At 52.1% G+C, this 27,649-nt stretch overlaps 14 protein-coding genes across 14 annotated transcripts; 8 read left to right on the top strand and 6 right to left on the bottom strand.

Annotated features, from left to right (window-relative positions):
* Positions 1-123: 123 nt before the first annotated feature.
* Positions 124-2,111, bottom strand: BD324DRAFT_609543 (alkaline-phosphatase-like protein; the record flags this gene model as incomplete). Its single annotated transcript, XM_022014157.1, has 3 exons — positions 124-1,385; positions 1,444-1,603; positions 1,656-2,111. The coding sequence occupies 3 exons, from the start codon at positions 2,109-2,111 to the stop codon at positions 124-126; spliced, it is 1,878 nt and encodes a 625-aa protein (XP_021869479.1).
* Positions 2,112-2,731: 620 nt separating this feature from the next.
* Positions 2,732-3,660, top strand: BD324DRAFT_642970 (hypothetical protein; the record flags this gene model as incomplete). The annotated part of the gene is made up of 3 exons (XM_022017519.1): positions 2,732-3,025; positions 3,090-3,522; positions 3,572-3,660. The coding sequence occupies 3 exons, from the start codon at positions 2,732-2,734 to the stop codon at positions 3,658-3,660; spliced, it is 816 nt and encodes a 271-aa protein (XP_021869478.1).
* A 560-nt stretch (positions 3,661-4,220) lies between these two features.
* On the top strand, positions 4,221-6,302 carry BD324DRAFT_632203 (fungal-specific transcription factor domain-domain-containing protein). The gene is made up of 6 exons (XM_022016498.1): positions 4,221-4,581; positions 4,627-5,172; positions 5,221-5,327; positions 5,377-5,584; positions 5,635-6,057; positions 6,111-6,302. The coding sequence occupies exons 1-5, from the start codon at positions 4,288-4,290 to the stop codon at positions 5,818-5,820; spliced, it is 1,341 nt and encodes a 446-aa protein (XP_021869477.1). The 5' UTR covers positions 4,221-4,287; the 3' UTR covers positions 5,821-6,057; positions 6,111-6,302.
* On the top strand, positions 5,805-6,633 carry BD324DRAFT_87597 (hypothetical protein). The gene is made up of 3 exons (XM_022019271.1): positions 5,805-6,057; positions 6,111-6,302; positions 6,348-6,633. The coding sequence occupies exons 1-3, from the start codon at positions 5,855-5,857 to the stop codon at positions 6,466-6,468; spliced, it is 516 nt and encodes a 171-aa protein (XP_021869476.1). The 5' UTR covers positions 5,805-5,854; the 3' UTR covers positions 6,469-6,633.
* Positions 6,634-6,722: 89 nt separating this feature from the next.
* BD324DRAFT_652422 (hypothetical protein) lies at positions 6,723-8,267 on the top strand (the record flags this gene model as incomplete). The annotated part of the gene is made up of 5 exons (XM_022018492.1): positions 6,723-7,093; positions 7,151-7,202; positions 7,272-7,374; positions 7,430-7,486; positions 7,540-8,267. The coding sequence occupies 5 exons, from the start codon at positions 6,723-6,725 to the stop codon at positions 8,265-8,267; spliced, it is 1,311 nt and encodes a 436-aa protein (XP_021869475.1).
* Positions 8,268-8,465: 198 nt separating this feature from the next.
* BD324DRAFT_632181 (peptidase S8/S53 domain-containing protein) lies at positions 8,466-11,782 on the top strand. Its single transcript, XM_022016497.1, has 6 exons — positions 8,466-9,341; positions 9,398-9,931; positions 9,971-10,074; positions 10,124-10,239; positions 10,292-10,742; positions 10,791-11,782. Exons 1-6 carry the CDS (start codon positions 8,652-8,654, stop codon positions 11,725-11,727), a joined length of 2,832 nt encoding a protein of 943 aa, XP_021869474.1. The 5' UTR covers positions 8,466-8,651; the 3' UTR covers positions 11,728-11,782.
* A 1,002-nt stretch (positions 11,783-12,784) lies between these two features.
* BD324DRAFT_652420 (hypothetical protein) lies at positions 12,785-14,134 on the top strand (the record flags this gene model as incomplete). The annotated part of the gene is made up of 7 exons (XM_022018491.1): positions 12,785-12,810; positions 12,862-12,926; positions 12,986-13,016; positions 13,070-13,082; positions 13,137-13,469; positions 13,529-13,689; positions 13,741-14,134. The coding sequence occupies 7 exons, from the start codon at positions 12,785-12,787 to the stop codon at positions 14,132-14,134; spliced, it is 1,023 nt and encodes a 340-aa protein (XP_021869473.1).
* A 326-nt stretch (positions 14,135-14,460) lies between these two features.
* Positions 14,461-15,562, bottom strand: BD324DRAFT_682634 (hypothetical protein). Its single transcript, XM_022019157.1, has 3 exons — positions 14,886-15,562; positions 14,721-14,827; positions 14,461-14,673 (listed from the first exon to the last, which is right to left on the bottom strand). Exons 1-3 carry the CDS (start codon positions 15,454-15,456, stop codon positions 14,473-14,475), a joined length of 879 nt encoding a protein of 292 aa, XP_021869472.1. The 5' UTR covers positions 15,457-15,562; the 3' UTR covers positions 14,461-14,472.
* Positions 15,563-15,567: 5 nt separating this feature from the next.
* On the top strand, positions 15,568-17,730 carry BD324DRAFT_86660 (N-acetylglucosaminyl transferase component-domain-containing protein). The gene is made up of 10 exons (XM_022019269.1): positions 15,568-15,712; positions 15,775-15,956; positions 16,013-16,190; positions 16,231-16,423; positions 16,491-16,582; positions 16,632-16,718; positions 16,770-16,899; positions 16,950-17,162; positions 17,216-17,355; positions 17,414-17,730. Exons 1-10 carry the CDS (start codon positions 15,608-15,610, stop codon positions 17,498-17,500), a joined length of 1,407 nt encoding a protein of 468 aa, XP_021869471.1. The 5' UTR covers positions 15,568-15,607; the 3' UTR covers positions 17,501-17,730.
* Positions 17,731-18,061: 331 nt separating this feature from the next.
* BD324DRAFT_632163 (hypothetical protein) lies at positions 18,062-19,235 on the bottom strand. Its single transcript, XM_022016496.1, has 2 exons — positions 19,077-19,235; positions 18,062-19,025 (listed from the first exon to the last, which is right to left on the bottom strand). Exon 2 carries the CDS (start codon positions 18,801-18,803, stop codon positions 18,324-18,326), a length of 480 nt encoding a protein of 159 aa, XP_021869470.1. The 5' UTR covers positions 18,804-19,025; positions 19,077-19,235; the 3' UTR covers positions 18,062-18,323.
* A 251-nt stretch (positions 19,236-19,486) lies between these two features.
* On the bottom strand, positions 19,487-21,036 carry BD324DRAFT_652417 (hypothetical protein; the record flags this gene model as incomplete). Its single annotated transcript, XM_022018490.1, has 2 exons — positions 19,487-19,573; positions 19,627-21,036. The coding sequence occupies 2 exons, from the start codon at positions 21,034-21,036 to the stop codon at positions 19,487-19,489; spliced, it is 1,497 nt and encodes a 498-aa protein (XP_021869469.1).
* Positions 21,037-22,146: 1,110 nt separating this feature from the next.
* On the bottom strand, positions 22,147-22,524 carry BD324DRAFT_632157 (hypothetical protein; the record flags this gene model as incomplete). The annotated part of the gene is made up of 1 exon (XM_022016495.1): positions 22,147-22,524. A coding segment is annotated over exon 1 (219 nt), but the record flags the coding sequence as incomplete, so codon positions are not given.
* Positions 22,525-22,887: 363 nt separating this feature from the next.
* Positions 22,888-26,415, bottom strand: BD324DRAFT_632156 (P-loop containing nucleoside triphosphate hydrolase protein). The gene is made up of 13 exons (XM_022016494.1): positions 25,603-26,415; positions 25,434-25,540; positions 25,263-25,389; positions 25,101-25,205; positions 25,025-25,054; positions 24,740-24,973; positions 24,627-24,681; positions 24,519-24,573; positions 24,284-24,476; positions 23,788-24,240; positions 23,587-23,736; positions 23,397-23,527; positions 22,888-23,339 (listed from the first exon to the last, which is right to left on the bottom strand). The coding sequence occupies exons 1-13, from the start codon at positions 26,272-26,274 to the stop codon at positions 23,153-23,155; spliced, it is 2,499 nt and encodes an 832-aa protein (XP_021869467.1). The 5' UTR covers positions 26,275-26,415; the 3' UTR covers positions 22,888-23,152.
* A 652-nt stretch (positions 26,416-27,067) lies between these two features.
* On the top strand, positions 27,068-27,490 carry BD324DRAFT_652415 (hypothetical protein; the record flags this gene model as incomplete). Its single annotated transcript, XM_022018489.1, has 1 exon — positions 27,068-27,490. The coding sequence occupies one exon, from the start codon at positions 27,068-27,070 to the stop codon at positions 27,488-27,490; it is 423 nt and encodes a 140-aa protein (XP_021869466.1).
* Positions 27,491-27,649: the final 159 nt, after the last annotated feature.

Raw genomic sequence — 27,649 nt, 5'->3', positions numbered from 1 at the left:
AGGCCGTGAACCTCATGGGGAAGGCTCGAAGCTCAACGGCCACGCCTCAACCGCATCTGTATCAGCTCGGGACGCAGGCGACACAGGACCAGATGCACAAGGCAGTGCTTAGCCATCCATGATTCATTCAGCATAATTGAGTAGTACGTCGAATATATCGAAATTCCTCCACTGACGCCCAGTCTTATCCTGCTCCAACAAGGCCTGCGCCGGCTCAGCACTGCACATGAGAGGAATGCCTTGCTCGCTGAGGCCACCGTGACTCCTCAGTCGATGTCCCTTGAGATTCTCCAGGTCATGTTCTTCCTTCCTTGAGCCCAGGACAGCGCCCTTGATTGAGACGACGACAATGTCACCTTCGACATCCGCTGGCATCTGCCACATTGCAGCTCCTTCTTCGCCAGTGAGAACCACCTCGACCTCTTCGTGCGATTTCAACAACGCCATCATGTCCGATACTTGAGATTTACGGGTAGGAGCGACGTGAACTCGGACGAACGATCCAAGGGCCCCGTGGTGCTTCACAAATGGGTCGGTAATGGGGGCGATGACTCTCGCGCAACCTTTGCCAAACTTTTCCTCTAAAACGTCCTGAGTGAACAAGATCCTAGGTTCTCCGTTGGCCAACGACTTGTCACTCATGCCGTGATCTCCCGTGAGAGCCACCACGGCCCCGAGATCCAAGAGCTGTCCAACACGTTGGTCCAAGGCCGAAAGGAAATCGTTCGCCTCCTTCGAGCCCGGGGCGTGCTTATGTTGGATAAAGTCTGACAGGGTGAGGTAGAATAGGTCCGCTCGGTCCTCTTGCAAAAGCTTGACACCAGCATCAAGGACGAAGATGGATAGATCTCCCGAGTATTGAAAGGGAGCCGGTCGACCAATATACGATTCAACGTCTTCAATTCCATTTTCTTTGAGCGTGCATTTTCCAGCGTATTCTGAAGAAAAGCATATGTCCCCTTTACGAGGATTCAAACCATGCTGAATGATGCGACGGAGTTTGTCTTTGGCAGTAATCGCTGCAACGCGTACGCCTCGTCGAGACGCCTGTTCCAGGATCGTAGAGCCACGGAGGAGAGTATCGTCAAGGACCAATTTCTCCTCGCCGGTCTCCCTGTCCAGATAAAAGTTGCCAGATATTCCATGGACAGCAGTTGGCATTCCCGTAATGATGGAACAGTTGTTGGGGTTGGTGAATGTCGGCATGGCGGCTTGAGCAGGGAAACATGAACCAGTCGACTTTATACGGGCAAGGTTAGGGATGACTCCATCCTCAATGCCCTGATCAAGGTATTCGGGGTCAAAGCCGTCTACACAGATTGCGACGGTCGGTTTTTGTGGCAGGCGGTAGGTACGGCCATGGAGGGTGAAGGAGGAGCGAGATTCTGGGATATGACGGTAACAATCAGCCTATGGAGCACGATGCAAACGCCATTGACTCACTCAAGAGACTGTTCACGGCCATAGTCTTATACGCATCTAAGCCTGGAACGACTAGCCCAGCAACCTTGGCTTCATCATCCCATCGTCGAACAGCTAGCTTCTCCTGAAGATACTGGTCCTTGCTTGCCTCTGCGACTTGCGCGGGCGTGAAGGGTCCTCCCTGCCTCAGTTGTAAGCGGCTTGATGTCCAATATGACCTAACCGAGGCTCACCTGATACTTCAGAGTCGTCTTTGACGAAGGACTCAGATCATCATAGTAGCCTGGAACGGTGGCCGTAAGGTACCTTTTTGCCCAAACGTGCGCTCCGACCAGATAACAGACCTTATCGCTGAAGCCAATGGCTCGGAGATAATTCTCACCCAACACTTCGTGAGATCCTCGTCCGACAAAAGTGCCGTTCGGAGCGATCATAGCGGGCATCTTGTCATAGTCTGATCGAGGGATGAATCGACCAACATCGTGTAAAAGAGCTCCAAGGACAGTCTCATCATCCGCACCATTCTCAACTGCTCGATGAGCACACTGCAGTGAATGTTCCAGTTGCGATATAGCTTCGCCGAGGTAGTCACCCAAACCTTGAGCTTCAAGGTATGACCAAAGGGTATCGATGGTATCTTGAGCCGTGGACAGAACAGAGGGAAGATGATGAGAGAGAATTCTGGTCATGTTGACAGAATTGTAGAGCTTCTGTTACAGCACGTCAGGAACCTGAGTCGCCCCAACGACTTTTGGAGCTGTAGCAAGATAGGTTGGATTATCACCTCTGTGAGCTCGCCTGTTATATTTATGTCCTGACTCGCCAACGAGAGGACCAACGACGCGGCTACATTTGTGTCCAAACATTGCGACTCGACAGAGACCCAGATCTGAATCCCGTCAATCTCGCTTGCTATCACATGGTGCGGATTTCAGGTGATGAATCATGGGAGGGGAGTACGAAAAGGAAAGAGCCGAGGTGAGAAATGCCTTGGATTTCCTACTTTGGGCGGGATTTTGGGACTGGCGGTGGGATCTCCGGTATTCGGTATTGGGTAGTCCGACAACGTTCCATTCCCAGACGGCTTGTGGGCGGCGTATCAGCAACACGATAGGCCTCCTAGAACATGCGCGATTTTCAGATTCCGACGGTATGATGCTGGATAGCCCCAAGTCCGCCTTTGACACGAGAGCTGTCCAATATAAGATTCTCTCTGCAGGACTTCCAGTGTACCTCCGGCGCCTTCAGCCTCCCCGATACGACATAGAACGATCGCACGTGTACGTAGACCAAGAAGCCCAACTCGAATATGTACAAGCTCGACTCGACCCAAATTGAACAATATCACCGTGATGGCTTCCTGATCCTCCGAGCTAGCGAGCACGGGCTCCTTCCAGATGTCACTGCCCTACCTAGTTGGACTGACGAAGTCCGTCATTGGCCCTTGAGCGAGTCCCATGGCAAGTGGATGCCGTACATGGAAGACACGACGAATGGCAAGCAAATTATGAGGACTGAGAAGTTCAAGGATTATCACCAGGGATTTGAGAGCCTGTTGGATGGTGAAGCTCTCAGGGCTATCCTCAGTCAATTGGGTGGACAAGTGAGTATAGTGACTAAGGTACTTTGGTGGACTGGACGTTGCTGACTGCCCTCCGGGGGCCCAGAGCATGATCTTATTCAAGGATAAGATCAACTACAAGCTTCCAGGTGGTAACGGCTTCGCTGCTCACCTCGACGCACCGGCATACGACCACATCTGCAAGGTGGAGCACGTCACAGCCAACATTGCTATTCACCCTGCTGATGCAGCGAACGGTTGTCTCGAAGTCGTCCCCGGCTCACACAAGATGGCAGTCGACTTCATAGCTGGTGGACACATCACGGACGAATGGTGTGATGCCCATGAATGGGTCTCTGTCCCTCTCGAAGTGGGAGACATGCTCATCTTTGGAAGTCATCTTGCGCATCGGAGTGGACCGAATACATCTCAGCGGGAACGAGCTATGCTGTATGCCACTTATTCCGCTGAGAGCGATGGGAAAGATCTCCGGGAGAAGTACTATGCTCATCGACGAGAGGCATTCCCTCCGGATCATGGTGAGTAGATTGCATAGAGGCATAGCAGCCCTGACATTCGCTTAATCAGAGCGAAAAGCCGATGTGGACTACTCCGAAGGCTACAAAACGTACGGATTTGCCGCTCCATTTTCCCGTCCAACGGCCGTCAAGGTCTGAGTCATGGACACCCGGGTCGGCATGCGCTCGTAGTCATTGATGCACAATGCATATGCCTAGATAAGTCAGTTGTCGAGCTTATATCCATTCGTCGTGCCAAAGCCATGAACACTCTGGGAACTGCTGGAGTATCCCACCCAAATCCAGCAAGCCGGACACTCCGCATCTCTTCGGAGATTTCCCTCGATCGCACGTGTGAATGCCGGTATGATGAAAGGCTACCTACCCTATAGTAGATCTCACTTGACATAGCTTTTTGCTATGCTCAAATGAATGACAAATGGTCAGCATGTTAGAGGCTAGCGAGACTGCTCGACGTTCGAATGGTCTAGCACTCGTGCGTCCACGTAAAAGAAAGTATGGCGAATCTTGCCTGGTGAGTCGATCACTGATAACACCAAATGGAGTCTGGCCCATCATCTTCCTCCTCCAGGCATGCCGGCAGAAGAAGAGATCATGCGACGGTATCCGACCGCGATGTGGCAATTGCGCTGCTAGTGAAGAGGCAGAATGCGTCGTCCCGTGTGTGCTGTCATCAGCTTCATCTATTGACCCCGCAGAGCTCTAGGGCGACCCCTACGCCGAAGACAGACGGAACCTGGCATCAACGGTGCAGCAGCTCCTGCAATGACTATTCAAGAAAGCTTAGCTCGTTTATCGGACCAAATGAAGCGTATGGAAGAGAGACTGCAATACATCGAGTCAACTGGCAGTAGTCGTTATCGAACTCGCTACGAAGACGATGAGGACGATGGAGAGAGTGCAGAAGAAGCAGCTCCGTTATCAACTCGAAGTCCACCGCCTCAGTCTGAGCCTGGACAGACCGGGTCCAATGGAATCGACATCGTCAGGAACGATGTCTCTACCACGGCCAAGACTGGCGGCGCCGAATACAGGTTGACCACGGATGAGTCGGGGAATGTGAGTGGTTCCGGTTTGAGTGAGGCTCTGTTAAACTTCGGTCAGATCACCTATCACGGAGTTACAGCCCTCAATTCCGGACCAGACGTGATGGTTTCGCCTACGCTTCTCGCTACTCAAGGAGGCGGACCAGCTGTACCTATCCCTTCGCTTGCCGAGTCCGTCTCTCAAAATCAAGCCCTTGCTCCTATCTTCCAAGCATTGGCCGCCTCGAAGCACATTTCAGTGGCTCCTGAATTGGGCGACGCCTTGTTATCCGCTTTTCATTGCTATGAAGTCTTTGAGATCACTGAACACGCAGCGTTCCTCCGGGACATGGTCCTTGGCGGCCCATGCTATTCCGAGCTTCTCCTCATGGTTCTCTACGCCAGCGCGTCACGCATGATCGACGGATTGACGGAAGAGCAGAAGTTGGCTCAGGGAGATCTATTCGTAAAGCTTGCAAAGGCCTATCTGTGGAAGGAAATGGAGGGCCCGACGAGGATCACCACGATTCAAAGCCTCTTGCTATTGTCGGCGAGGGAGTGCGCTCTCGGGGAAGTCAGTCAAGGTTGGAATCACGCTGGTCTGGCATTCCGAATGATACAGGATGTGAGTGGACAGAGAAGACCGATTGCGCCCCCTTTGACACAGTTCTAGCTAGGTATTCATCATGATCCTGAATCTGTGTCTGGGGTCTCGAACCTCTCGTTAGAGGAACAAGCAACGCGCGATAGACTTTTCTGGGCTGCTTTCGTCTGGGATAAGTAAGTGTGTTGAGAAAGTCTTCATTTGCCTCGCTGACCACCACAATAGGGCTCTGTCAATGGCTCTGGGACGAGAGCCAACACTCCCACCAAGACCAGGCGGGGACCCTTCCGTTATCCCTGATTTCACGAACGACGATGAGCCATGGACGCCATTTTTTGTACACCCCTTGAACTGCCCTGCCTCTCTTCAAGGATACGTGTATCCGCAAGCAAGTCGCAGTACAGTTTTTCGACTGCTCTCACGCTTAGCAGTAGTATGTCGCCCCTTGCGTGACAGGAACTTGCTACTGATGTACCCTTGCAGATCGCTCACGACATCATGATGAGCTTGTACGGCACGAAGAGTCGTGACAATGTACCTCATGTCCGTATGGCGTTCGTCAACAAGACACAGAAACGTCTAAACGAATTATGGAGCGATATTCCTGCTCATCTTGACCCATGGCCAGAAGGACCTTCCCCACCTCCGCACGTCTTTCTCCTCTTGTGAGTTGTGATGAATACTCTCGCCTCCACTCAACCTGATGCCGCACAGAATGTTCTTCGAAGCATCTTACATTCTCCTTCATAGGCCCATCGTCAGTCCACACGACATCGCAACTGCTTCCGGGCCCGCCGCCGTATGTCTCCAGCACAGTAGTGAGGCTACAAACCTGGCGGTCAGATTCACTCGTACATTTGGCGAGTATCTGAGGTATCTACCGAGATACTGCTGGTTCGTAGCTGCGTAAGTCAATCTCCCATAGTCACCAAACACAGCTGAATCCTACGAACTCTCAGGAGCTTTGACATTGTCATGCTTGATAGTAAGATCCAGTCTGTTCAGCGACTCGCTTTGGATCGATTGAGCTTGTGGTTAAATACCATGACCAACAATTTACTCCGCGCACCCAGCATGAGGCGGTCTGTCCAACATATCAGTAGTCGAATCTACGAGGTCCTCGCGAGGAATCCGTATCTCGCTCAATCTCCGTGAGCCGTGGTCCTGCTGAGTCTCTTTCTGATTCAGCGTTGTAGCACTGGTATATCAATTCTCGCTCATCTACGCGGACAACGGGGTATGGGAGGAGGACCTTCCCCCCTTGGTGCAGCCGCGAATGAGGGGATGGGTTTCTTTGAGCTATTGCAGAACACGTAGAAGCTGGTTGTGCTTGGTTTTTAAGCACTATGAGAGCTCTATCGGAGTGCAGTATTTGACAGCAGCGGGGGATCCTGCCCTGCTCTCGAACGTACGCTCGGCCTTCTATCATAGTATGTAGTATGTTTACAGCCACCGTCATCCGTTGATCGGCAATGCCTCGCATTTCGCGTTCCCAAATATCAACGCTGTACCTTGTCCTCGGACGTCTGCCACCTCGTGCCCGCCGCCCCTGGAGGGGGAAGACACCGACCATGCAGAGATATCAGCCTCCTCATCAGCGTCAACGGGGCAGCGGGATACCGCATCGTTCTTCGGCTCAAGCGCAGAGCGGCTCCCTGAACGATAACACCGTGTCTTCGATCAGACCTTTGACCGAAGGGGAACCCTTCGCCCCTGGGCTATCGGCGAGTAGATCAAGGCACTCGCATCAAACTCAACATGCTTCTGCCAGCTATAGATCCAAGAGAGATTGGACAGCACCGGCCCTCGCTTCGCCAGCATCTGATCTGAAGCCGATGAGATCTTCGACACCTGGTCGTTCGGGGGGCAGTGAGGGAATGAACGAGATGGAAATGATGCAAAGTGTATCTAGGAGTGGTGGGGATGGTGCTGAGGGTGATGCGTGAGCAGCACATTACAATGCTCTGATCTCGAGCTCGGAACACTAATCGCTTCGAAGGCTGAAAGACTGGACGACTCAGGAGCGCTACAGGGCTTATATTGATGAACGGGTGGGTCACATACTACATGCCCTGGAACATAGCAATTGCCTCTGAGATGTTGAAATGACTTTGACCCAGATAGCCAAACATCACGCTGTGTTTTCTACCCAACCTCACTCGATCCCATCTAAGGACTCCGCGGACGAGCTTCAGAGTCTGAAGAGTATAGTGCTGCTCTTGCGTGAGCCATGATTCTGCGAGGACTCTCGGACGGTCCTGAAAGTGTGATCCTTCAGGAAAGCTTCGAGAGGGTGTTGTGGCTTCGCATCGGATAGATGAATTTGCATTAGAAGGTGAGTGACACTTTCAAGCTAAGCTTTAACCCACTCGCTAAAGTCTGGAGCAGTCTTCGAGACGTCTGCGCGAATCTCTATCCTGGCCAGAGATGGTCCACAACTTATCTCCTCGCTCAGCGGTTTGATACCAGGTCTGTATACTACCTTGGACGAGACCAAGGGCAAGCGACGAGCAGACGACCAGCCGTCAACCCTGGAGAACCGTCTGGCAGGTCTCAAGATTGGGCAGCGGACATCAGCGGCAACCAATGCGGGATCATCAGACATCATCAGTGATAGCAGAGTCCAATTCGCTTCCGTTCTGCTGCTCTACCACCTGGCGCACAGCAACTCTTATCGAACTTATCACTCAACCTTGATATCTCTGACGCATCCCACTCAGCATCGCCTACGACGACCTTTTCACGATCTTGAGCCAGAAGTGGATGCTATCAGGTCGCGTACATCGGGCAATAGCCCGACCCGGCCATTCGTATCGATGAAGCATCTTCATTTCGCTGCAAGCGCCGCCAGGGTCCTATCGGAGGACTCATTCGATCCCGTACGATACTTTGCCCTTTTGTCCGACTCTGAAACCTCGCCGTACGAGCGCGCGGTACTTTCTTGGGCGGAGGAACGGGTCAGAGATAAGGCATGGACGGTCATGCGGAGAGCATACCTCGAATGCCGGGTGGATTGGGTAGGAAGATGGGTTGGCAAAATGGAAGAACGGGATGTGCATGATTGGCTGGTATCGCAGAATATGGCAGTCGTCAACGGCAGGGTATCCCTACGGTGATGAAGACATTTGACGAGGTGTCATCTTTGGGAGGATCTGCTGCGAGTCTTGCCTCACACGTTCTATCTCCGAGATACCTTGGCCTGATGATGCAGCCTCGACTGCTGCTACATGCAACTGCTACCACGTGTCGATCCCGGTGGGAGATCACTACCCGAGCGATTTTTTTATTAAAGCCTGCGAGTTTTCCATTCCCCACGCGAGAAGACCTTTTAGCACGAATACCTTGGCCTTCACTCGTTGTTGACATCAAGCTGAGCTGTTGTACAAGGATACCTGAACGACGAGATCAAGTAGCTGGCTGAATCTTCGAACAGGCAGCTGAAATTGTGGTGTAAGGTCGATTCGGCAGTAGCATCAGGAGCCTGCTGGCGCTGATCCGCCATGCTTTCTCATCATTCCGCCTTTCGCTTGTTGTCCCTGCTAGTCTTGGTCGCCCTTACGTCCCCTAGCACATTCGCATCTGCATCCACATCACGACCTCACGCTCGAACATATGACACGCATCAATACTATGCTCTAGAGCTGCGCTCAACATCCACACCATACGCCGAATCCATCGCGTCCTCACTGGGCGTGGAATTGGTAGAAAAGATCGGAGAGCTGGACGATCACTGGCTAGTCCGACGACCAGGTTCCACCGTATCTCAAGAGGATTTATCCAAACGTTCCTACTATGAAAAAGACCCTATCCTGGAGAGATGGGATCATTTACGCTCCTTAACTCCTCGAGGTCAAGGCAAGAATGCTTTGAAATCTCTGCAACCTCTATCGCTTAGACGGCGAGCTAAACGGTTGCCTGCTCCCATGGTGGACCCTGATGCTCGACCCATACATCTTTCCACTGGAATGGCCGCTCGACAAGACACAGCTGAGCTCTCATTTGCCCAAGGCGATATCGGAATTATGGACCCCATGTTGAACCTGCAATGGCATCTGATCAATACCGAACTCAAGGATGTCGAGCTGAATGTAACGGGCCTATGGGCGAGGGGGATCACAGGGAAAGGAGTCCGAGCAGTGGTCGTCGATGACGGCTTGGATTTGAATTCGGACGATCTACATGACAACTTTGTGAGTGATACGATATGACTCGGTGCAAAAAATCTCGCAACTGACTCTCGGTGTAGTATGCCGATGGATCCTGGGATTTCAATGATCATACCAATCTGCCTCTGCCCCGACTTTCAGATGACCAGCACGGTACACGCTGCGCGGGGGAGATCTCAGCAGTCAAAAATGATGTCTGTGGTGTCGGAGTCGCATATGAATCTCAAATTGCTGGCGTCCGGATTCTCAGTGGAGCCATCTCTGATGCGGACGAGGCGGCGGCTCTGAACTATCATTACCAGGAAAACGATATCTACTCATGTTCATGGGGACCACCAGATGATGGCAAATCTATGGACGCACCGGAAGGCGTCATCCTGAAGGCATTTGTCAATGGAGTACAGCGAGGTAGAGGAGGAAAGGGATCCATCTTTGTCTTTGCTGCTGGCAATGGTGGAGGTTCTGAGGATCAATGTAATTTTGACGGATACACCAACTCCATCTTCTCCATTACGGTCGGAGCTGTGGACAGGAAAGGTCTACACCCGTATTACTCTGAACTCTGCGCTGCGATGATGGTCGTTGCTCCGAGCTCTGGGTCCGGAGATCACATTGTAAGGCAAGTGTGCGCTCTCATTGACTGACTTGATCAGCACACCACCGACGTTGGCAAAAATAAATGCGCGCATACCCATGGAGGAACCTCGGCAGCGGCCCCATTGGGTGTCGGTGTCTTCGCTCTGGCTTTACAAGTCAGGTGGGTTGTCACGGCTGACAATCCTGATCTATACTTATTCTATCATCAGACCAGAATTGACGTGGAGAGACATGCAACATATCTGTGTTAGGACAGGAGTTCACTTCAACCCTGATGATCCTGACTGGCAATTGACGGCGGCAGGACGCTGGTTCAGTTACAAATGTGAGTCGGGATTGCATATGTCTCGCAGCCCTCGCTAAAGACGATGATGTAGATGGATATGGCCGATTGGATGCTGGACGAGTCGTGGACCTCGCTCAGACTTGGAAACTTGTCAAGCCCCAGGCTTGGTTCGACTCTCCCGCTATTCATCTCCCCAGTGATGCGTCATTCATGCCGCGACAGATCGAAGACGTGCCCGGACAACAAGACGACAATGGCGAAGGCGCAGATCCTACGCCAGTCATTCAGAGGCCCGGCACCACGATTACCTCAGAGGGTATCAAGTCGTCATTCGAGGTGACTCAGCAGATGCTGGATGATTCCAACTTTGAGACCCTCGAGCATGTGACAGTCCGGGTCTGGATCGAGCATGAACGACGGGGTGATGTGGAAGTCGAGATCATGAGTCCAAATGGGATCAGCAGTGTTCTCGCTCGCAGACGGAGATACGACGAGGACAGAAATGGCTTCCCTGGCTGGAAGTTCATGTCTTTAAAGCACTGGTGAATAAGTTTGTTGTCTCGGAAACATTATGCTGACTCTTGACTTAGGGAAGAATCACCTGTTGGAACCTGGACCATTACAGTGTATGACAGGAATGACAATGGCAAATCTGGTCGACTCATCTCGTGGGCCTTACAACTGTGGGGAGAATGTCAAGATGCGTCTCTTGCTAAGATGTGGGCTCCTGCCGAGGAGGGTCAGCCAGACGAGGAGCAGATTGGATCCGATCCCACACCTTCGGTGACTCAAAAGCCAAAACCGACCGCGCACTTGCCTGAGGATCATGGTTCCGCGAGCGGGGAGGCAGATCGACCTGGTTTGGGAGATCATACTGATGGCGATGCGACCGGTAACGCAGATGCAACTGATCCAAGTGAACCTGTAGACGACACCGATGGCACCTATTGGCACGGTATCGAGGCACTCGCCAAGGACAAGATGTGGCTTGGAGGTTCTGCTGTGATCGTCCTATTTGCGGCCTCAGGTCTCGGTCTATTTTTCTTCATTCGGGCTCGAAGACGACGTAATCGCAATCTGTTCGGCATGTCTAATAACGGTCAAGGTGCCAGAGGAGCCTATGCACCTGTCAACGAAGATGTCCCGATGGGTTTGCTCGAACGTGGCAGACGCAAGTTGGGCGGTGGAAGTGGCGGTGGAGTAGGTGCTGCGGCAGGATCAAAAGAGCTATATGACGCGTTTGGAGATGGACCGAGCGACGAATCTGACGTGGACGATAGTCCTGGACTCGACGAGCGGACAGCTCTGCGTTACCACGATGACTTTTTAGAGGATGATCCTCGGACGGCAGACCCACCGAGCTATCGAGATGAGCCAGAGCATGAGGAAAAAGGTGCCATCGAAGGGGGCAGACTTGTCAAGCGAGAACAAGAACAAGGTGGTACGGATAGGCGCGGAGAGGGAGAGAGTAACAGTGGTAGCTCTAGTTCCTGGCAGGATGCTGCCGAGGATGTCAGAGGTGTATAGAGGGGAACGTGCATTTGAGCTCCTTTGTATCAATTCGATCTTTGCATGACGTGTCAATTTTAAAACGATTGATATAATCAGAGACAGTCTCCCGCCTCATACACGAAGGGGAGGGGGGAAGGATGTCCCAGAGCATCATCGCCACCCGTGACAGGAACACCCCCCAGACATTCTGCTAAGAGGTAGAAGAGGACATTCATCGGATCTTGCTTCGATCAACACACTGACGAGCTGCTTCCTCTCAACTTGTCCATCCTGTATCCAGTGATATCCAAATATATCCACCCAGCAACTACTTTTTGTTTATTTAGGCTTGAAACGCAATTCAAAAAGGGGGGGGGAAGGAGGTTGTGTTTTTCCCTTTTCTGCCCCGCACTGTGTGGTTTGCATCACTTCTTCTATCCATTCTATCCATCATCGAGTACTTGCAGGCAGCAGCATCTGTCACAGCGTTTGGGCTGGAGACATCTCAGGAACTTGACGCTCAACTGCCCCTCTCTCGCTCTCTTCCGATCATAGACGTCATCATTCCCAACAGATACAGCGTATCGCTCTCTGTCTTTCGGATAGACAAGGCCACTCAGTCATTCAATCATTCAATTCACTCCCGGTAGTAGTTCAGGAAGGACCTTTAAAAAAAGTCCCCTTTTTGCCGTCAAACTGGTTGGTTATTCCGGCAACAACCAACGAGATCGTATACATAAGACGCGTTTATTCGTGCCCACACGCTGCGCATACTTTGAGACTGGTTCTTTAGACGTACAGCAAGGGTCTCATAGGGAAGAGAAGACGACATGGCCGGTGAGTGACGAGCTTGAAGAGGTGGTCTTTCCTCGCCTTTCCGCAGTAAGCCGCACTCTCGACAACATCATCATTAAGATGATTGTTGTAGGCGAGAGTTGTGGGTCAGGAAATCGTTTCTTCGAAGGCAGATCATCAAGGCTAGCTGTTGCCGTCGCTGACGTTTGCTTCTTCCATGCTCCCCTCCTGGTCGATTCTGGTCTTTCATTTGCCCGGCATCACCTCACCTTACCTTTTGCGTTGCTCAAAAACAACAATGTCTCCCGCAGCAATCTATTCCGTGTAAGTGATGAAGATACCCTGTTGTTGCGTGATACTCACTTCAAATTGAAGATACACATCCCCACAACATGCCCCTATCCCTGGCCACTTGCCGACCTTGATTGTGACACCACACGGTAGGTTGGGAAGAGCTTGGCGCTCAACGCACGGCACTGTGCTGATCCTTCTGCTTCAGGGCAACCGAACCAGATCCTTTACACCTATCTGTGAGTTACTGAAGTAGCGTTGTTCTCCGCGGACCCACTGACATTCCCTCTAGACATACGGAAGAAGTGCGCGAAATCTCTGGCAACTGGCAATCTTCTCAGCTGACACTCATCCTTTAGAACCGCGTCAACTATCTCTTGACTCCTTCTCCCCAGGGTGATCTCTGTGTCGCCAAACTCTTCCCCCCTTCCAACAACTCCGCTCAAAACTCTTCCAGCTCCCTTCCAAATTCTTCCAAACAGCCCAAACCACATAACGTGGTCCGATGCGAGGCGTCACGCGATCTCCGATGGACCATTGAAAATACTGGTGTCATGTCCCCCATCTACAAGATTGTGAATCAGGATGACACGCCGCTGTATCAAATCAGTAAACCGAATCCCAATGCTGATTTCTGGACAATGTTCTACTTCAAGTATGCTGGGCATCAGATTCCTCCCAGGCGGATAGAGGTCAGTTAGAGCACCGTTGGAAAATGGCGTGGCGATCGTTGCTGATCGAACCGTAACAGTTCGGCAAGATCTCGAAGAACCCGCCAGAGAGAGGTGGTGGGACTCGCATTTCCATCACTGGAAGAAGCGAGGACGAGAAGCAAGTCTGGCAGACTCTTGGAATCGGCAATGAGGACTGTGTGGAATGGGTCGTCTGCTGTGCAGTCTTAAACTTGCTAGAGTGAGACATCACTGGTCCGTGTGGCATTTGCTGACCTTGCAATTCTCTCAGCGATGAGATCCTCCGCCATGCTGAGAAGAAGAATGCTCCGAATCCTGCGGCTCCCGCAGCCACAGCTCCCGTCATAGCTCGAGGTGGTCGGTCCGGCAACCGGGGCTTGGGCGCTGGAATTGCATCCACCGCCCCTCCTTCCGGACCTCCAGCTGCCAATCTCGCCCAGGCTTATCGTCAAAATCCCCCTCCACAGATTGCCCGTATTCCTCCCGGTCAACCTGGTTCCGCCTACAGGAATCCGCCTCAACAACAGCAACAGCCAGGTTACGGCAGGCCGCCGCCTGGCGGTCCATCACCTCAACAGCAGCAACAACAGCCGCAGCAACAGCAGAGAAATGGCTTTTTCAATCGACCATCACCCGCTGCGACTGCCGGTGGACGGCGATTCTAGACAGCTACGTGAGGAGCGGAGAGGAAGCGTTAGGTGGGCCGGCCGCTTCTATTGGACGAATGGACATTGGGAACGATCAAGGGATATCAAACCAGGTCAAGCTAGAATGCTACGTCACCATCATCTTTTACACACGTCGAGAGTCGATCCATCGAAGGAGTCTATCATTCGATTCAAGGTGTATAATCGTCAGTCAGGAGCTTACAAATCTGGAAGAGAACACTGTTGTATGCCTTGCTTTTCTCACGATATACACGCTCCGCTTCCTGTCACTTAGATACTGCCTCTGGCATGGTTGAATAAATCGACATGCAGCATAGTAGATTGTTGTGTGCTCTTCACGACGTGCTTGCACCGCTGCTCATCACGACACTGCCAAAGTCTTCGCCTACGCCCCATTGATCCATCAATCTTTTGACCTCGCTCATCTCTCCCCTGTGATTGTACTGGCCATACTGAGGGACGAGGTGGGCAATGTCTTTCATGTCTGCGAATCGCCGTTGAGAGTCGACAAGTGGTTTGCGCAGCCTTTCAGTGACCTGAATTGCATGTATCAGTGCGCGCTGATAGTTCAATATAAGCTTACTTTCTTCTGATAGGATGGAATGTCAGACCAGGATTCAGACTTGACAGCCGACATATACTTGTCGACTTTGGAGCCATCCCCTTCTAGGCACAGCAGACCTGGCTTTCCTGAGAAGTAGATCATCAGCATGGCTGCTTTTCTGACACGAACGTGTTGCTAACCCACCTGCTAGCACGAAGCCCTTTAAATCGTATTCCGCTGCGTAATCTACCAGGTCTCTACGCTTTTCCTTAGAGCTGAGCGAGGGGAACCAGAACCAGACCCGCTCGAGGCGCCGAAATGCGTTGTTGGTCTGCTTGTCCTCAGCCTCGGCAAAGGTCTTGCTTTTCTGTTCCGTCCTATATTCCAGCGCATGGCTTCTGATCCAATCCACTGAGCCTAGTAGGTGCTCGCTCATATCGCTATTGTCTGGCCTGCTCTTCGGCATTGCCAAAAGGAACGAGTCAAAGGACGATCTCGTCATCCATTCAGGTTGTCGAGGGAGCACAGTGACAGCCGAGTGGTTCAACGGTATGGAGATGCCAACGTGAATCAAGAGCGTGAGATCTGATTCTATCTCGAGGTTGATGAGAGCATCCAGGCTGTCGCATGCCCTGGACGAGGCAGAGGCGGCTCCAGATTCGCGGTCCGATAGCCAGAGCGCAGTCTGTTCAGAAACTTCCAGCTCTGATGTTAAAGGGTACATGGCCCGCAGGCACTCGAACAAGTCGACTTGCTCCTGGACATCATGTCTCATCTCATGTCGGAGCAGTGATTATGTGACGACAGAAGAGATTGAGCAATGTCAACCTTGACAGAAGGCCCAATGTCATACCTGGGTCATTTCGATTGCACTTCGGTTGAATGAAAATGCCGGCGGACCTAGATTTTCTTACTATACACTCCATATGACCGTCTACTGGCCTCGGGATGGCATCCAAAAGCGAGACGGGACCTTGATAGGGTTCAGGCAAGGCTCAATTGACATCGTGGTGGCCTCTGTGGATATAAGAGTGAGCAGACGATCGCCGTGATTTTGATATCCTTGAATGCTGAAGTCGTATTGGGTCCACAGGTTGATCTGGACAACTGTCTGGCCCTTTTGAACGACGAGTCACAGGGTCATGGACGCTCCAAGGGCGCTGTGAAAGTTCTTGGTCGAGCGCATGAATCCAGTGCCCCAACATCCGTCACACAAGGGTCAAGTCGCGAGCTTGACATCTCGGTTGATCAACGTGGAATGCCTACACCACGCGGGTATGCCCGCGTTCCATCCAAGCGGCACGTCCGAGGCTGATCTCTCATCCATGTAGCGATCGGTCCTCATACATCTTATACGGATCTTCTACCGGACACAACGGACTACAACAACTCAAGCTCAAGGAAAGCCACTCGATCGGTGGGAGTCTGTCGAGGCAAGAGGAGTGGTCCAGGAGATCCAAGGGCACATCATCCCAATCGACCGCAGACGATGAGAACCTGAGTGACTTAGTAAGCCTCACAAAGAAGGTCAGAAGGGCTCACTCCCGAGCAGCTTGATTCCTGCCGTGCATTGCGGACATTGCTATCAGATAGCAGAGCCAACGAGATCCCGGGAATCCAGGACCGTCAGGATTGTCCCTCCATTCCAAGCTCGCCCTTCGGGGCCATGCAGACCGCGTCAGCCAAGGCTATGTCGTTCCTCGTCTCTCATTCAGCCACTTTGTTGTGGCAAAGCGCGACGTGTGAGTTCGATATGGACTTTGAACTACTGCAGGATGTTTTGACTAATCTGTCTTCTGATTGGACCAGTTCGCCAGACTTTGATTCGCCTGGACCATTTGAGGGTCATTTCGGATCTCTCATCTAGCCAGATTCAGTTGCTGTACTCGATGTGTCTGGCTGTGAGTGCTCGAAAGTCACGATCCATAGAGCACTTATCGATCATCGTAGGTCGACATACTGCTCGGCCTCGCCGCCAGACACCTCATCAACGCCCATACAACTACCTTGCATGAGCTCATGAAGCGGGCTTTCTCAGTAAGTGCATTTGGCCTTGAGATTGACGCACACCTAACCCTACACTCGCAGACATATATGATTGACTGGGTTGATCATGCCCTGGGCTGGCTGAACGATTGGCCAGCGGGACTCAAGCTGAACACTCCGTTGTCCGATTTTTTCCGAACAAATCTGGGTATGATCATACGAACGTGGGGAGGTGAGACTACTGTCGGAGGGTGCCAAATCGTGTTCACAGCTCTGTGACAGAGCTCTTTTCACCTCATATGGACAGGATCAGCTCGGTGATCCTCAACCAATTACTACCGCGAATATCTACTTTGGGTCTAACTTTGGCTCTCGCCGTGGTTCACGACGCGTTGCTGCTCTCGAGCCTTCATTTACGTCTTTGCTGGAACCTCACACGATGGATCTGTCTATGGCAATTGGAGTCTCTGTCAGGTCTATGGAATTTATTTCGCGGTATGTTTCTACAGTGCTCACAGCGGGAAGTAGTCGCTGAATAATAACCTCAGGCAAGCGCTGGAACATGCTCAGGAAGAGAACAGATTCGTACGAATACGATGTCGATCAGCTTTTCGTCGGCACTCTTTTCTTCACAGTCTCCATCTTCCTTCTTCCTACCGTGGTGGTATACACTGCACTATTCGGATTGGTGAGTCTAGGAGTTCCGCACTTGTTTCATTTGGCATTGCTGAGAATGGACCGATCAGGTCATGTGCGTTGTCAAGGCAACTCAGCGTGCCATGGACGTCGTTGTCCTGTGCTCCGTCCGAGGCCCAGCACGCGCTTCTGGATAGCAGAGGACTCTCAAAGTAGAGGAGCCTCAAAAGGTGTCAACCCCGCTGTCCACTTGACAGCAGGACCCGACGCGGTTCTTGCCGGTCAACGAGAGTGCGATCTTCGCCATGGTCCTCGACTCAAGGATCATTACGATAGCTCACGCGCGCGACGCTCATTTACCTGGTGCCCGCCCCGTATCTGCTTTCAGCATGTGCATACATGGCGCTCTCGCAACAAAGTAGCATACATGAGGCAAGGTCTAATTACGCCTGACAAATCATTCACCATGTACGTTTGGAAAGCGAGAAAACGATGCCAGGACTCGAGGTGTAATGTAGGGAGGTGGGGTGATGAACGAAGGCTGTTGAATGACAAGGGACGACTCGAGTGACGAAGCGCCTTCGACGCCGGTTTCCCGATCACTTGCATCCGCAAGATGAACCACAGCAGCTGCAGCTAAACATATCTGTCATCGGCATGCCGCTCATCTCACCCGGACTCGCGATCCATTGCAGAGATCCGAAAGAGTGTGACAGTCTTGCATCTCACCTGCTGGACGACGCGCAGGAACAAGTACCAGAGCAGTTGCATTGGTTGACGGGCTGGAGGGGAGAAGCGTCAGTGGAGGAGAGTACTGGGAAGACGATAAAGGGTGCTGGCTCACTTCGGGGTTGATAGCAATCATATTGAGAAGTGCGATTTGGATATAGCTATGTTGTTGTGGCCGGAGTGAGATGGCAGATGATTGAGAGGCGAAGAAGTTTAGTGCTTTATACCTCCGATACGCTACTGGTCCAAAAGGAGCCACACGACGCTCCACCTGCTCGTTAAACGTCAACGTCAACTGGGGCACGGCAACCTCGAGGCAGCAGAACCCAATGTCGCTTGTTCTTCGCTTCGCCTTGCCTTGACATCAAGCGAGGTCCAGAGAGGAGGGACCTTTCGACCGATCATATCCGATGAGACAGAGCTTCCAAGCGATGTTCGTCTTTTGGACTGAAACGTGGGCTCCAGCCGACCTGGCACTGTAATCACACACGATCCATCGTGGTCTAGGCTCTGTGGCGGATACAACAGATGGATCGGCATCGCTTCTCCCCTTTGCCTCCTCTGCTTCCCCATACAAGCGACGTGATATTCTCTGTCCCCCCTTCGGGCATAGATACCATATGCCAAGGCAAAGAAAGCGAGATCTATCTGGGCTCTGGCACAGAGTATAAAGTACCCAGGAGATAAGGCTTTAGACGGTCCCTTGCTTGCTCTTTCTTTCTTTCCTTCAGCCAATTGACATTCTCGATACGTCTCTGACGGACCTCTCATCGAACGCCACGAATTGCTTTGCAAAGCCAATACTGTCCCCGAACGAGACCACACAATGCATGAACAGGAAGGCAGTATGGTTGTGAGTTACGACAAGGTTTAGGCGCAGGCGCAACTCCTCCAAGTACGCATAGGCATTCGCTTACGGGGGCTAACCCATCAGCCTACCAACTCGTGCGGCTCCAACGCTTCTTGCACATGCGCCAATTGTTCTTGCACTTCGTGAGTGATCAAGTACACGACCGCGAGTAAGCTGAGCCCGGCTGAATATAGTTGCACTTGCGGTGAAAAGAAATGAGAAGTGCGTTCAAGTCGTCCATTGACAGGCTTCGTTGTGATCACCTCGCTCTCTTGCTTCGCGCTCCGCCAGTCCAGTCAGATATCACGGCATGGTTTGACATTCTCTTGTCAAGCCAACCGCTTCCCAGATGAATTGAGCGAATTGCATTCGGGCAATATGGTCCACCGCTAATTACCTACAACGTAAATACTCCACAACCAGAACCATAGACCAATCACAAATAAGAACCAAAACCTCATTCTCACCCATCACGAACGAGTGAGAAGGGGAGAAGGTAGCAAAAGATCCACCGTAAAAACTTTGTCTGCCCTTGTCTGACTCCTTTGCCGTTTATTTCTTTCCCCAGTCTTCTTTGGTCTCAGCGACTATAGACATTCGCCCACTAGAATCCCTCTACGGGGTTATTTTGTCCATCAGACCAAAGACTGGCCATCCCGAGGCCTAAGCCCATACCGGTCCTCACAGCGTTCTGCAATTGTCGTTAGACAATGCTCTGCATGAGAGACACTCTGAATTACTCACTCTCAGCTCATCAACCGAAGGTGCGTTGCTGAGCATCTGGCTCCCGCCCTGGGCTTGTGGTTGCGTGGCACCAAGGGCGTTCTTACGCCATTGATTGATCTGCTCATGCTGTGGCGAAGGAATACTGCCATTGGGGAACATGCTCGCGAACAGCTGCTGAGTGAAGGCGTGGTTGTTGAACTGACCGCTGAGAGAGCTCGCTGAATTGAAGGATGAAGCAGCGCTAGAGCCAGACTGACCGTTCATGAAGGCGGAAAGAGGGAAAGAAGAGGCACCACCGTATTGCTGATCAGGGATCTGACGGGCGTGAGCCAAGTTTTGCTGGTCCTGTAATCGCTGGAGCTGCTGTTGGTGTTGCTGCTGGAAGAAGAGAGCTTGCGAAGCTGCCCAGCCTTGAGGAACTGACTGACCGACTGGCTTGCTCTCGTCCGCGTGGACATTGACACTGGCGGCGCTTTGGCTGGACCTCGGCGAGGGTGTCTGGGTCTGGAACGGGTTGGCATCACCGGTCGTATTGGGAGTCATGACGGTTGGTGCGAATTGAGATCCGGCGGGCGAACCGGTAGAAGCACGGTCCATCTGTTCAGCGAGGAAGTTGGCAAATGATGATGCGTGTCCCGATGAAGTGAGATGTGACGGCATCGGTGGACGAGATTGACTCTGACTAGCAGCAGCAGCCAACGCGGCGGCTGCAAAGTCATGCGACCAGTTGAGACCGACTTGGGCGGGAGGAGGTGGCGCAAACATGCTCTGCTGGGCAGAACGACCTTCACTCAGAGATCGAGGGGTGATCGAAAGAGGATCAACGGCAGATGATGCGTTGTTGTCTGTCATTGACCTATCGTGGACAGAGGATTGATCATTACCATCGGCCATGTCGTCGTTGTCATCGTCGTCTCCACCTTCAAAATTGGTGAAAGTTCCAAAGACCTCCTTTTCGACCGAGGCCAGTTCTTCCATTTGGACATTCCAAGCGGGAGCAGCGTCCTTGGCGGCGTAACCACTGTGAGAACGCCATTCGTTGACTTCGCTGAGGAGAGCATCACGTTCCGCACATAATTGACGAAGAAGCTGCACGGCGAGCAGACGCTGCTCTCGTTGATAGGTGAGATGAGTGATCGAGCTGTTGACGATAGCGGACTTGGAAGGTCGTCTCGAGTTGGCAAGCGCAGGCAAGAGTCGAGCAAGGTGGATGAACTTGCTGTTCAAAGTCTCTCGTCTTGCTCGCTCAATGGCATTGTGTTGATGCCTCTTCTCAGCGGTGTTGACTCGTTTTCGAGGCTTCGACTTGGACGGTGGTTTGCTGGTCGCACCGGCAGGGACGGATGGCTTGGCACCGGCCACAGCAGGTCCTGTTGTGGGAAGGTTGGTGGTAGGGGGAGCAAGAGTTGGGGAATTTGAGGTGGCCATCGTGATTCGTACTGATGGAGAGATGGTTGTAGTTTTGAGGATCGATACAGTGATGAAGGTTGATGGATGTCAGGTATGGTATGGATACTTTGCGATAGCGTGATTGATTGGTTGATATGTGAGTGATTTGAGTTGGGATTTGGCGGTGTTAATTGGGTGACGGAGAGAGGAAGAGAGAGTGGCCGCGAGACGAATCTTCGAGCAGGCCAAGGGAGGTCGGGGGGAGGGACGGTGACAGGTTTTACGCGCCCAGTTTGCCGCGAGACGAATCTCAAGCGAACAAGAGGTGAAGGTTGGTGGGAGTCCGCGAGACCTGGGTTAGAGCCTCAAGCAGTGATGAAATTCTTCTGACGACTTGATGTTGCAATGGTTTGATTGATAATTGAAAATGTTGAAAAAGGGTGGGGTGGATTATAAAAGGCGACGGGGAGAAGAGGAATGCTGGTTTGGGTCGCGAGCACTGTGAATGACAGAATGTATCAGCGAGTGGGCCAAAGAATGGATCAAGATGATCACAGAACTGATTGGCAGTGAGGACTCTGGGGAGCAAGACGAAATGTGTATTCTTTGGTAAGGAAAAGGGAAGGGGGGGGGGGGAGGGGGGTGACTAGGTCTGGATTCTTCCATTTCTCTCCTCGGCCTTTCTACCTCGACGAGTCAATTTTCAACGGCGACGAGGAGCTCTCATGGATCTGCGCTGAAGCCTCATGCAGCGCAGAGACCTCCTGATTTGCATAGACCTATCCGTCTCGACGTGATCCTCAACAAGGATGCACCAGGCATCTAGTTGTTCGGGAGGAAGAGAGGGAGGACACAGATGTGTCCCACCAAGCTCCACTGCCACCGAGGTCATTGAATGATTAATTTCCCCCTTCTTTTGCCTCTCGCGCGAAACACAAGTCGCTTCGAAACCCATGACACCACCGAACGACGAGAAGCAGAAGAGCATGATGATGAATGGATACCCACGAGCTCAGCGTTATCCAATTGAACCAGAAGAAGAAGGATGAGGAGGGAATAGGTTGAAGAAGGTCGACTATTGACTCGTTATCCTTTGTGATGGGGGTTTGATTGAAAGAGAGAAAAGGAGGTGGGACATTGGTGTGATATGGGATTTTTGATAGACACCTTGAAAAGGGGGGGGGGGGGCAAGGGGAGATGTGAGAACGCAAAGGGAGGCGAGGAGAACGCAGGGCAGGGGGAGGGCGGCGGGCGGGCGGCGGCGTCGGCGGATAAAAAAGCTCGCGGAAGAAAAGGACCAGAGAAGAGGAAAAGGATAGATAGAGTTGGGGGATTTGTGAAAAGTGAGAGAGAGAGACAGACGGGGTGGGGAGGAGGAGGAGTACAGCATCAGTGAGGGCCAAAAAACGCCCCGGGTACAAAACGCCTCTCCCTCTCCCCTCTCCCCTCTCCCCCTACCCTCCCTTTTTGCCTTGTCATATCAGATTCCGTGAAATCAATTCGAGTGAAACCCGCCGGGCTCTCGCGCACTCGAGGCACAAAGCTGCACCCTGAATGTGGCGGTCGCACAGGTCATAAGACAATCGTAGATACGGTATAAGACCTGATACATGCCACAGACATGATGTATTGATGCACGACACGACGTCGATCTGTCTCAAAACATCTCACTCATCTTGATATTCTTCCTCACTGCGCTGGAAGATCCCTCATTAAACTTGTACATGGCTCGGAATCGCTTCGTGGGAGGACCAGCGAGAGTGAGGCTGTCTGAAAAAACTATGTGGTCAACAAGTCCACGTCAGCCGGCTATTGACCTTTGCCGACCCTCCCTTGAGAGACTTACCGTCGGTCGACTCGCTTTCCTCTCGGATCGGAACGGAGATCTTGCGACCAAAGAAATCTGTAGCTATCTGTCATTGTGTCAAGGCATCATAAATCAGCCTACGACGGGGACAATCGATAAGGAAAAGATGAATGACCTACCGCCTCCGGTTTGCCCTCTGGTCCAGTGACGCCAGCTTTCCTTGAGACAGCTTATCAGCTTATCAGGGAGGAGACAAGGACAACCTAAAACCTCACTTGACGACCCCATACATCCCCTTCAATGTCGCAGCCGCTGACGTCTCCTCTGTGACTGCCCCGCGGCGCCGAGCTAATTCAGTCTCCATCTGTCATCAGGCCAAAAAGAAAAATATCCCTTATCAGCGCTGGGGCCATGGATAGGCTCAATTAGACATCTCAATCTCACCGCCTGCGCAATCAGTTGACGAACCGCGAATCGTGACGCAGCGATGTCATCCGCCCTCTTGCCCTCATAGTGTATGAACACGTCGATAGGTCTGCACAACGACTGAGTCAGCATCGCAACACGCATGGTTCTTCGCGACCCTACTCACGGCTCGAGACGCATCATCGGTTGCCCATTCTCCCCCTTCTCCTGCCAGAAAGACAGACCCAGCGGTATCATGAGCTCGACCAATCGATTCAAAGTCGCTTTCTCGTCTGCCTTGACAATGATAGCGTTGACCTGAGCGTAGGGCATCAGCCACAAGTCCAGTTCCAGACAATTTAGTGGACTTGACTTACTGGACGAAGTGGAGGCGTGATGATCCGCATCAAGAGAGGGATGAGCTCGGTCAACAATGTCGTGGTGGGGAACAACGATCGAAGAATGCCAGGCATTGTCTTTTTGAGACTCGTGACAATCTCTTCATTGACCACCCGAGTCTGATAGGACTGAGGTCTCGGCAGTCAGCGAAAGGCCTTGAAGATACATCCATGACCCACCTCGTAATCTGCTTTCGGCCATTCCGTCGCTTTCGTATTGTTCGCAGGAGCGGCCATGTGAGAGTACCAAGGCACGAGTGAATAAGGAATATACCCAGCCAATTCGAATTCCATACGCTCATTGACTCGTCCAGATAGCGCATCATAATATCCTATCCAAGAATGCAGTTTACCAAGGTTGGCCAGACTGGCATCCAGCGGTTTGAGCTTGGGATAGTGTTCAAACAGACCCTGAACGAGCTTGTCATAGTCTCCGCATGAGAATATATCGTCCACGAGTCGATTGACGTATTTGCCATCGTCGATACCGATCTGCTTACGCCGAGTCTTGGCGGCGATGGGGATGAAAAGGTTGTTCCAGACGGTCTGTAGAGTCGTCCCAGAGTCTTTGAGACCAACAGAGGACGTCTTGATGGCTTCTGGAGTCACTACAGAAGATTTGGACTTTATAAACTGATGACGAGTCAGTCGGACCACGTCTCTGGCGGTAAATCACCTGCAGCGTGTTGAGACAGCTTCTGACATCCCCCGTGGTCATCTCCACCAACATGGTTAAGACCCTGAGATCCGCCTCTAGCTTTTCTTGAGCGCAAACGTCCCTGAGCCTCTTGACCAGGAGCTGAGACTGAGCCTGCCGGAATCGCACGACTCGTGCAAAGGGCCGCAGCGGTCGAAGGGTGTTCGCATAGCTACAAGTGGTCTGAGCCATGACACAGGTGCTGAGGACGTACAGATCATTGCATATACAGATGATAGGTCGTCGAAGAGGTTTGGCGGGAGTATTGGCTGAAGCTGGCGTTAGAGGAGCGATTGGCGCGCGACATACTTCCCTAACTCACTCTTACGGCGCGCAGGGACGTCTTGGATCAACTTGATCAACCCCTTGACGAAGCTCTATTGGCGAGTGAGTTGAGTCAAGACGATATTGTCCAAAAGTCGTTGCTCCACTCACATGATCTCCTCCACCACCCGCTCCATCAATCTCATCTATAATCACACATGTAGGCCGGCCTTCGCTGGCCAGGCCTGTACCCGCTTCAATGGCATTCTTGATTCTCGTATTGACCGTCGAAGCAGATCGATCGTCCGAAGCATTAATCTCGAGCGTTTTATACCCTGCCTGCCGAGCTATAATATGCGCAAGGGTAGTTTTGCCGAGTCCAGGTGGTCCAGAAAGGAGCAGCACCTGCGACCGAATCAGCAGATGAGAAATGACCTCATGGACTGAGTCACGCACCCTGTCTTTTGGCCGATCCAGAGGGTCATTCTGAGGTCGAGTCAGGTCCAGATCACCGAAAACATGGTCTACCCACATAAGCATTCTCCTCGTCCATACGTCTCTTCCTGACCGTATTAGCTCTTCTGAAGACGCATCTATCCCATTCCTTGAGCCAGCTTAAGACCTCTCGATGGATGCGCTGGAGAGTCATTCAGCTTGTCGAGACATTCGGATGCGGATGGGTATCTAGACTCACATCGTCGCCCAGGAGATCAGAGAAGCGCTTGGGACGATACTTGTCAACCCACATGCTGGTGCATGAGGACCCGGCCACCGGAGTAGCGACGTTCAATCGAGCTTCATCATCGTATTGCTTTTGCATCCTGTTGAAAAAGGGTCAAATGGGTACAAGTGCGGTTGGACGCACTTTAATGCCCTCTCTCGCGATTTGAGCTCTTGGACTTCAGCCAAAAGGTGATGTAATGGCTGACCGAGAAGATGACTGATATCTGAGCTGTGTCCCGACTCTCCTGCCTATGAGGTCACGAGGTCAGCCTTTTCTGTACTTTATCGGCGGGACGTCAGTGGGGTCTCACCACGGATTTAACGGCTGGTTTCGAACGTCGCTTGAAGGAGATAACGCTTCCACTCGCCGTCTCGGCACGAAGGCCCTGTAAGCTCGGTCCAAAAATACCGTCATCGAGAGGTTGGAATTCACTTGTAGAAGTTGAAGCTACAGACATGGCGGGCCGACCGACAGAGTGATGCTTCCCGCTGGACATGCTTCGAGAGCTGGAGGATGAAGATTTTGGGTTGACTCCAGTATTCACGGATGAGACAGGCTTTTGCATCGCTAAAGACCGTTTCGCCCGCTCCATCTCTTCCATAGAGGCTTCCTCCTCCCATCCTTCCGGCTCTTCGTCAAACGCATCTCCCGGAGGCGGAGAATCAACGCTGATTGCCATATTCGTCCCCGTTGGTCTCTCTCCTTCGTCTTGATCCTCGTGAGTCTGGCCAAACTGATTCAAGCTCATGGTCCCTGCTCCTGAGAACCTTTTAGAAACCTCAAAGCCCGTCCTCGAACTCTTTGTCATCCTGTCTTCTTGCTCTAGCATCTCGAACTCTGCATCGATTTCCATCGTCGAATTGATATCCTTGTCGACAAGGACAGTTGGGGAGTTTTGATCAGGTGGACGGGGAGCGAGGGCATCGAGCAGCAGCGACGATGTTGTCATATAAGATTGGCTAGATTGGATGGACGTGGACATAGGCCTCCAAAGGTGAATGGAAGCTAGAGACCACTGACAGGCTGCCTACAAATGAACAAAAGCTTGCTTTACGCTAGCTTTCACGAGCTTTTCGACGCGTCTGACTTTTCATGTTGGAGTGATGCCCATTTTGGTTCCGTCGGAATGAGAGAGCGTGAGCTATGGACAGTGGCAATGGCATTTGGCTCGCCTGGGTGATGATTGGCAGCTGATCAAGAGGTTCAACAGCCTGGCTTGAAGTATCATAGGGCTGGACATCTCAGAAGGCTCTCATCCCCAAGGCCTCTGGTCAGGGGGTCGTAACATGTCTTCGATAGGATAGAAACAGGCGAGTGAGATTTAGGCCATCATGGAAGCCGGAAAGGGATTGTCTTACAGCTGGCATGGTCACACACATTGAGTTCTATTGATTATCATTGTATTCGTGTGGAGGATCGTCGGACCGCGGCGGCACCTCAACAAGGTGCAATCGTTTGACATGCCCTAGGAACCCAGTGAACTCCGGCGAGGACGATTGGCAGCTCATTCCGAGATTATTTCCAAAAATAGCCCACTTGGATCGGCTGCGAACATTTACCGCAAAGATTTGGGTCAGGCTCCTAATGGATCTACACCGCACTCTTGTCTGTCTCATTGGAATACCCTAAAAGAGCAACATTGACACTACCATCCAAATTCCTATCCAACTTCCAACCGTCATTCTTGACGTCAGCTTTGGCACTCCGGAACCACCGGTCAAGTCAGTCAAGACCACATAACATCCAAGTTATAACCCCCTTTTCCCCCCCGCACCATGGTCGCGCAATCCGGTATCTCCATAGCCAACACCCCTCCCATCGCTTCCATCAGTGAGAGTCTCAGTCTCAGTATTGGTGGGTTCTCAAGCTACATGAGCGGTACTGGATCCATGGCGTCCATGTCAACCATGTCGGCAAGTGCGACGGAGACCAGTGCCGTTTCCTCCAATATGGGCAGCAGCATGTCAGCCTCCTCTACGACTGGTCAATCTGGTTCTATGTCTGGATCTTCTACCTCCATGTCCATGTCAACGTCTATGACTCCCACTTCATCCATGAGCGGCACCTCGTCGAGCTCGGCAGCGGCTACCACGAGTGGAGCGGCGTTCAGAGGAGTTGAGCCAACTCGATTTGGGACGCCTGCTGTGCTGGTCCTAACTATTCTTGCTGGAAGTTTGCTGGCTGGCATCTCGATGTAATGGGAAGCGTGCGCTTACATGGCCTTAACGGAGCCATTAAGGATGAACGGAAGTTTTTCTCTGGGTTTTCTCTCGATGTTCTGGCGATCAATTCGACTCCTTTTTCTAGAGCTCGCTGAAGCATCAGAATGCTGGTTCAGATATACGGTCTCTTTTGTT

The sequence above is a fragment of the Kockovaella imperatae genome, assembly GCF_002102565.1.
Source record: "Kockovaella imperatae strain NRRL Y-17943 chromosome Unknown BD324scaffold_11, whole genome shotgun sequence".
Taxonomy (NCBI): Eukaryota; Fungi; Basidiomycota; class Tremellomycetes; order Tremellales; family Cuniculitremaceae; genus Kockovaella; species Kockovaella imperatae.
The sequence above is the reverse complement of the archived record's forward strand: the minus strand, read 5'-3'. Positions and strand labels throughout refer to the sequence as shown.

Excerpts from the sequence above, each read along its gene's own strand:
- BD324DRAFT_632203 (XM_022016498.1), top strand. The coding sequence starts at position 4,288 with ATGACTATTCAAGAAAGCTTAGCTCGTTTATCGGACCAAATGAAGCGT. Across the intron at positions 5,173-5,220 it reads CATTCCGAATGATACAGGAT|CTAGGTATTCATCATGATCC; the intron begins GTGAGTGGACAG and ends ACACAGTTCTAG. Across the intron at positions 5,585-5,634 it reads TGCTCTCACGCTTAGCAGTA|ATCGCTCACGACATCATGAT; the intron begins GTATGTCGCCCC and ends GTACCCTTGCAG.
- BD324DRAFT_86660 (XM_022019269.1), top strand. The coding sequence starts at position 15,608 with ATGACCGTCTACTGGCCTCGGGATGGCATCCAAAAGCGAGACGGGACC. Across the intron at positions 15,957-16,012 it reads GGAATGCCTACACCACGCGG|CGATCGGTCCTCATACATCT; the intron begins GTATGCCCGCGT and ends TCATCCATGTAG. Across the intron at positions 16,583-16,631 it reads TGTACTCGATGTGTCTGGCT|GTCGACATACTGCTCGGCCT; the intron begins GTGAGTGCTCGA and ends CGATCATCGTAG.
- BD324DRAFT_632163 (XM_022016496.1), bottom strand. The coding sequence starts at position 18,803 with ATGAGAGGTCCGTCAGAGACGTATCGAGAATGTCAATTGGCTGAAGGA.
- BD324DRAFT_682634 (XM_022019157.1), bottom strand. The coding sequence starts at position 15,456 with ATGAGACATGATGTCCAGGAGCAAGTCGACTTGTTCGAGTGCCTGCGG. Across the intron at positions 14,828-14,885 it reads AAAGGGCTTCGTGCTAGCAG|GAAAGCCAGGTCTGCTGTGC; the intron begins GTGGGTTAGCAA and ends TCTACTTCTCAG. Across the intron at positions 14,674-14,720 it reads TTCCATCCTATCAGAAGAAA|GTCACTGAAAGGCTGCGCAA; the intron begins GTAAGCTTATAT and ends CATGCAATTCAG.
- BD324DRAFT_87597 (XM_022019271.1), top strand. The coding sequence starts at position 5,855 with ATGCCGCACAGAATGTTCTTCGAAGCATCTTACATTCTCCTTCATAGG. Across the intron at positions 6,058-6,110 it reads TACTGCTGGTTCGTAGCTGC|GAGCTTTGACATTGTCATGC; the intron begins GTAAGTCAATCT and ends ACGAACTCTCAG. Across the intron at positions 6,303-6,347 it reads CCGTATCTCGCTCAATCTCC|CACTGGTATATCAATTCTCG; the intron begins GTGAGCCGTGGT and ends TCAGCGTTGTAG.
- BD324DRAFT_632181 (XM_022016497.1), top strand. The coding sequence starts at position 8,652 with ATGCTTTCTCATCATTCCGCCTTTCGCTTGTTGTCCCTGCTAGTCTTG. Across the intron at positions 10,240-10,291 it reads ACGCTGGTTCAGTTACAAAT|ATGGATATGGCCGATTGGAT; the intron begins GTGAGTCGGGAT and ends ACGATGATGTAG. Across the intron at positions 10,743-10,790 it reads TTCATGTCTTTAAAGCACTG|GGAAGAATCACCTGTTGGAA; the intron begins GTGAATAAGTTT and ends CTCTTGACTTAG.
- BD324DRAFT_632156 (XM_022016494.1), bottom strand. The coding sequence starts at position 26,274 with ATGTCCACGTCCATCCAATCTAGCCAATCTTATATGACAACATCGTCG. Across the intron at positions 24,241-24,283 it reads GCTGTCTCAACACGCTGCAG|TTTATAAAGTCCAAATCTTC; the intron begins GTGATTTACCGC and ends ACTCGTCATCAG. Across the intron at positions 23,737-23,787 it reads GGCCGAAAGCAGATTACGAG|TCCTATCAGACTCGGGTGGT; the intron begins GTGGGTCATGGA and ends CCGAGACCTCAG.